This window comes from Microtus pennsylvanicus, chromosome 14 (genome assembly GCF_037038515.1).
Source record: "Microtus pennsylvanicus isolate mMicPen1 chromosome 14, mMicPen1.hap1, whole genome shotgun sequence".
In the NCBI taxonomy this organism is placed as follows: Eukaryota; Metazoa; Chordata; class Mammalia; order Rodentia; family Cricetidae; genus Microtus; species Microtus pennsylvanicus.
Window position 1 is genome coordinate 36695032 of NC_134592.1, and position 6306 is coordinate 36701337.

At 51.8% G+C, this 6306-nt stretch overlaps 1 protein-coding gene across 19 annotated transcripts in view; it reads left to right on the forward strand.

Moving 5' to 3' along the window:
* The window catches only part of Tmem229b (transmembrane protein 229B), a 40443-nt gene extending 34638 nt beyond the window's left edge, over window positions 1–5805 (forward strand). For 13 of the 19 annotated variants that reach the window (XM_075947366.1, XM_075947367.1, XM_075947355.1 and 10 more), the window contains one exon: window positions 2464–5805. In XM_075947366.1, the coding sequence (XP_075803481.1) occupies window positions 2482–2985 (504 nt within the window). In that variant the 5' untranslated portion in view covers window positions 2464–2481 and the 3' untranslated portion in view covers window positions 2986–5805. Of the gene's footprint in view, window positions 1–392; window positions 697–2460 lie in introns of those variants that run through there. The other 6 variants (XM_075947368.1, XM_075947369.1, XM_075947356.1 and 3 more) reach the window with 2 other exon arrangements.
* The last annotated feature ends 501 nt before the right edge of the window (window positions 5806–6306 follow it).

The window sequence follows — 6306 nt, forward strand, 5'->3', positions numbered from 1 at the left end:
CTATCCTCTCTCAGATCTTTTGCAGCTCAGACTGGACAGGAACTCACTGTGTAGCTAAGGATGACCTTGAACTTCTGACCCTCCTGCCTCTACCCCCCCCCCCCCCCTGTTTACACAGGGTTGGAGAATAGATGCAGGGCCTCTAGCGGTAGGCAAACTGATCTCCCCACCCCTTCTTCTAACTGTGTCGACAAAGGGTCTTGCTAAGTCTCCCAGGCTGGCCTGGAACGTGCGATCTTCCCATCTCAGCTTTCCAAGGACTAGAATTTCAGGCCCATGCCTCCACACTTGCCTTCATTTGAGTTCTAATTAAGAACAAGTTTTTTAAAAATGTGATCAAGGCATAAGGGTGGGTAAGTATTATTGCAATGAGGCCTGCATAGCCAAAAGATGGTGCTGGAATTCTCAATCAGCTAGGCAAACCACAGGTGCCACCTTGGTAACCTCTGTCCTTTGTCCTGCCTGGGAGAGAGGATTAATAGATGTGAAGCCGGATGCCCACAGGTAGCTGACAAAACTTCTCATTCTTGATAAACTGTGAGTTCTTCCCCACTACCCTCTGCAGAAACAAGATGTGCTCCTTAGACTCTTACAGAAGAAAGGCATGGGGCCATAGCTGGCTGGCAGGACTGTGAAGCAGTCCCTCTCAAGGAGTTCCCTCAGAGTGTTAGAGAACAAGGGCTCGTTCATCAAAAGGTAAACAGACTGGCTTCTGATAATGGGCCTCCTGAGTGGTCCAGACCCTCTAAGACAGGGGGCTAGAAGAAAGTCAGAGGCCTAGGAGCCAGACACGGCTTTAGGGAAGCATGATGGGAGGAAGCCAGGCCTTGAAGACTGGCAGTGAGGTTTGAGAAAGGGAAAAAGGGCAAGCCAAATCCCATCTACTGTAGCAGTTAAAAATAAAACATGACCACAGTGATATCATAGTTAGGTATCTAGTTTAGGGTGGACATTACAGAGAAAAGAAAAACCAAATGTTGACAGTGATACAAAGAAACTGGGATTTGTACCTGTTCTGCTGAGGCTGTAAAATGTATCCAGCATCAGCATGGTTCTTGAGGGCTTATTCTGCTATGGATTGTGTTTTGTATGCTTGTGGACTACATGTGTGCCTGGTGCCCACGGAGGCCAGATAAGAGTACCAGAACCCCTAGGACTGGAGTCACAGACAGTTGACAGCCACTATGTGGGTGCTGGGAATTAAACCTTAGTCTTCTGAAAGTGCTCTTGACCACAAGACATCTCTCTTACTCAGCACAGAGGTTCTTCAGAAAGGCTGCCACACGTTACCACGTAGCCTGGTGATTCCACTTCTAGGTATAGATCTAAAGAAGCTGGAAGCAGGTCTTGAAGGGATGCTTATTCACCCAAGTGTAACAGCACTGTTCAAAAACGGAAGCCATCCAGGCATCTGTGAGCAGTGGGGAAACAGAATGTTCAAAAGAAGGGGATTTGTTCCGATACAGGCTACAACCTGCATCAACCCGAAGAACACAACACTAAGTTGTATAAGTCAGCTACACGAGAAAAATGACGAGAGTTGTTGAATTTACAGAGCCTGAACTAATGGCTGCCAGCAGCTGGAAGAAGGAGTGGGGGTTGGCATTTAACAATATTGGTTTTCTTCTCTTTTCTGAGACAAGGCTCAATGTAGCTCAGGCTGGCCCTTGAGTTTGCTCTGTAGCTGAAGATGACCTAATTCTCCAACCTCTACCTCTTTGGAACTACAAGCATATACCACCACACCCAGTTTGCATGGAGTTCGGCAAGCTCTACCAACTGGGCAACATCCCAGCCCTGGTGCAGAGATTCTGTTCGGGATGTTAGAAGGGTTCTGGAAACCATAGCAACAAAGATTGTACAGCACTATGAACGCTCTTAATGCTCTTGATTCGTACACTTAAAACTATAAAAATGGTGGTATATAGCTATAATATTGATATATACATATATATGAGAGAGAAACACATGAAAGAGACTCAAAAGTTGTTAGTGTTGTGTGTTTATGAGACAGACACACAGAGAGAGACAGATACAGAGAGAGAGAGAGTGTGTGAGTGTGTGTGTGTGTGTGTGTGTGTGTGTGTGTGTGTGTGTGTGTGTTAGGGAAAAAGCAGGAAGAGAAACAGCGTCCCAGAAGCACCTGGTATGGATCAAGGCAGATGAGTTTTCAACTGACTTCAGATAACCACGAATGTTATAGAGTTCAGTAAACATTCCCACATAGTCTTTGAGTAGAGTTTCTCAAAGGAAGCTAATGGACTAGGCTTTCTTCCTGTCTTTTCCCGGGCCTGCCTGCGTGGCTAACAGAGAACCAGGAACTGAGGTGACAGGGTAGAAGGTTGAGACCATGGTTAAGTACTAAAGAGGATAGAGAAAGGTGAAAGCAGATTTGAGGGGGATCAGGAGGCAGGGAACCGTGCAAGGTAGCTCCCCTCATCTGTCTCCCTGTATCCCCAGCAGGAAGCCCAAGCTGTCACCATGGCTTCTGCCGAGCCCCTTACAGCGCTGTCCCGTTGGTACCTGTACGCCATCCACGGCTACTTCTGCGAGGTGATGTTCACGGCGGCCTGGGAGTTTGTGGTGAATTTTAACTGGAAGTTCCCAGGGGTCACCAGCGTGTGGGCCCTCTTCATCTATGGCACCTCCATCCTGATCGTGGAGCGCATGTACCTGCGCCTGCGCGGCCGCTGTCCTTTACTGGTGCGCTGCCTCATCTACACGCTCTGGACCTACCTGTGGGAGTTCACCACCGGCTTCATTCTGCGCCAGTTCAACGCCTGTCCCTGGGACTACTCCCAGTTCGACTTTGATTTCATGGGTCTCATCACCCTGGAGTACGCTGTGCCCTGGTTCTGTGGGGCCCTCATTATGGAACAGTTTATCATCCGCAACACCCTCCGCCTACGCTTTGACAAGGACGCAGAGCCCGGGGAGCCTGCTAGTCCGCCAGCCCTGGCCAATGGCCACGTCAAGACCGACTGAGTGAAAAGACTAATGTGAAGACCTAAGGTCTCTTCTAGGAACCCAAGGACAGAGACCAAGCTGGGGGGGTTATCCCTTGGTTCAGCACAAGCCCTGCCCCCAACGGGGCCTTAGCCCAGTAGGGCAAACGCAACCACATATGGTGGGCAGAGGGATGGTGTTGGGAAGTTGGGTGTTCAGACAGCAGAAGGACACTGGAACTGGTCCATGGCTCTCCACCCATCCTGGGGGCTAGGGCCTGGGCAATAAACAACTGGACTTCATGGATGATTTTGGAAGCAGCAGGCCTGTCCTGGCGAAGGGACATGAACTCTGGGGCCACAGGTGAGAGGCAAGGTCTGAGGAGGCCTTGGCTGCCGTTGGGGCCACCACCCCACCTGCCCCCTGGCTTCAGCTGGGCTTTGGCTGGTCCCATTAGGCAATATTCAGGTGCTTGCTTGCAACCAATACCTCCCTGAGGGCCTCTGAGCTGCAGCCTGAGAGAGACCCAGCAGCCAGTAGGCTGCTTGGTGGCATTGTTCCTGTGCAAGGGCTGGGAAAACTTCCTTTGGCCCCTCTCCCTCCCCCAGGGCCCCACGCTGCTCCCTTGGCCTTCTGGGGGCCCCTGTGGTGCTGGATTCCCACCAACCTTGGGCTTTTGGAGGTTTCAATCCCGTGTGTTCGGTGGTGTTTCCCCTTTCTCTTTTGTTCAAGACATTTACCACGAGCAGGCAGCGCTTTTCTGTGTCGTCACCGTATCCTCCCCCTCTCCCAGCTCCCTAGAGAACACGGCAGTGGCTGGAGGCACGGCTCTAAAATGGACCCCACCTGCCTTCCTGGAACCTTCCCTCCACCTTCATATGGGGGGCTGGGTGCAGCCTGGTGCCCCCTCCCCGCAGAAGTCCTACTGAAAATGCATAGTATCCCCCCACCCAATGTACATCTAGTGTTCTATAGATCCACTGTGGAGGGGCAGAGTTTTAGGTTCTAGATGCCCACTCTGGTTTATCTGCAAGCCAGTCAATATGGCTTCCTGTGAGACGGAGGAACAAGGCAGATGTAGAAGACCACGGAAGGCTCTTTGGAGCCTCTTCCTGGAAAAAGATGAGTTCTACCATAGCCTCAGCTCGGCAGCCACCTCTCGGAGCTGCTCCTCCTACAAACCCCTGGCCGGGATGACCCTTTGAGCTTGTTCCTCAAATAGTGTTAACCCTGCCACACTCGGGCATTGTCAGCTCTGTCGTCTTAGCTTTCCCCCACGCTGCTGGGTCCATTGCAGGCAGTGGACAGGTGAAATCCTTATTCCAGGTCCTCTGATTTTATCCTCTACTCTTTGAAGGATGAGGTCCATCCCACACAGCAGTCACCTCTGGGCCACCCTGGGGACTCTGAGATAGAAGTCGGCCTTCTCTTTCTTACAAATCATTTAAAAGGTAGCAGTGCCACATGGAGAGAGAGTCTCTGAAGCATGCAGACAGCAGCAGGCCAGAGCCAGCAGCGGGACGTCCTGCCGCTGGAGAAAGACTCAGCCTTCCGTGGCATCTTTCCCCACAGCTTTCTCTGGCCAGGGCAGATTGAAGTGTTTTTCTGAGTAGGTATCTCATCACCAAACACCATTCTGGGGTGGGGGACGAGCTGCTTTTGGTTTTACTGTAGCCCTGATTCCATGGCCCTGTGGGTTACAGGAGTCCAGGCTTCCAAAGGGAGTGGCTGCTTTCCATCCACAAGTGGAGAGAATTCCTTATTGTGTAGGTCCCTTCCTCCAGTTCCATGTGATCTCAAGCCCCTGAATCCTAACGCCTCTCCAGGCCACCTCACGCCTACCTTCACAACTGAATCCAGTGGCTTGCTGAGGTGTCCCAGCAGTAAGACTCCAATTCTCAACCAGAGAAAGCCACTGGGTGGCCCCCGGTCTCAGCACTCCAGATGTCGCCTGGCAGGCAACCCTCTGACACCGTTTTTCTCAAGGCCCTTTAATCCTATGTCAGGACGGTTTCCTGGAGCGAAGCTGCTTGCCTGGAAATATTCAGCATCGTGGTCTGCTTATGCGGGTCCCCCCGCCCCCCTTCTCCTATGGTCCCTCATAGGCACACAGTCCCCCCAGCCAGGGGAAGCTACACATAAGGCCTGACCACAGGCCTGCAGGCTCAGATCTCACCAAGTGTAGCCCAGACTTCAGCTCTTGCTTTATTGCCTGTCTTCATGGCTCCAACCCCTTAGTGCTTGGGGGGGCACAAAGGTTGGGGTAATCAAGCCCTTCTGAGCAGTGGGGAGTCTGCTGGCTGTTTCTGGAGCCCAAGGCAGCCATCTCAGAGGTGCAGATGTCATGAGTATGCGGCCCTGCATGGTTGAGTTGCTTTGGATGAACGCTAGGCTCCCAGTGCCCTGTCCCCTTCTCATGCCAGAGAGTCACAATGGCCTGTGCTTATTCACAGCAATAATACATAGGGAGTGTCTGTGAGTCCCTTTTGTTCTGGTCCCTCCTTCTTCATGGACCGATCTCCCAGGAGGCTGCTGAGTGGGTCAGCTCACAGGAGAATCTATTTCTGAAGCTCTGGGCTGTGTGAAGCCTTGCTGCAGGAGGCAGGTGGGAGGCCTAGCCATGAACTCTGAATCAGGCAGACGGAGTGCCTTCCACCCTGAGGCCATCCATTCCTGGACGAGCTGTAGGCCCCGGCTTTGGAACAGGGCCTTTGAAGTGGATAGGACTGTCTTCCAACTGGACAGCTCTTGAGAAAGGCACATAGCTGATTGTGTGAGCCCATTGCCTGCTATGTCTGTTTGTCTGTCTCTTCCTTTTCATAATTGTGCACATAAAATATACTGGTGTTTGTTCCTGGATTGCCGGTGACTCATCTATTCCACTCTGGGGCCCTTTTCCCAGGTGCTAATGGAGGGTGGGCCCTTCATGCTTGACATTTTATATACATCACACCTTCCTGAACCAGAACAGCTGGTGGCAAGGAGGGTGTGGCCCTGCTGTCAGCCCTGACCCTCTCTAGAAACCAGAATCCACCCCAGTGCTGCCTGGCTCTTGCAGCCCCAGGCCAAAGGTAAATATGGAGTCACAGCAGCATACGGGTTGCCTATACCTGTCCATGAGATGAGAAGTTCTTAGACATGCTGACAATAACCCAGTATGTTCCATAATTAGAGAAGGCTTGGAGATACTCTAAAAAAGGCTAGTGGGCCAGACCCCTTTTGCACAACATGAACGCTATACTTGAAGAAACAGCCCCTTACTTCTCCCTAGCCATGCCATGTGCCTTGAGAAAGGCCGTTGAAGGAAGCATCCCTTCCCTACTTCGCGTACCTTGGCTCTGTTTAACTCCTCTGCCCCAC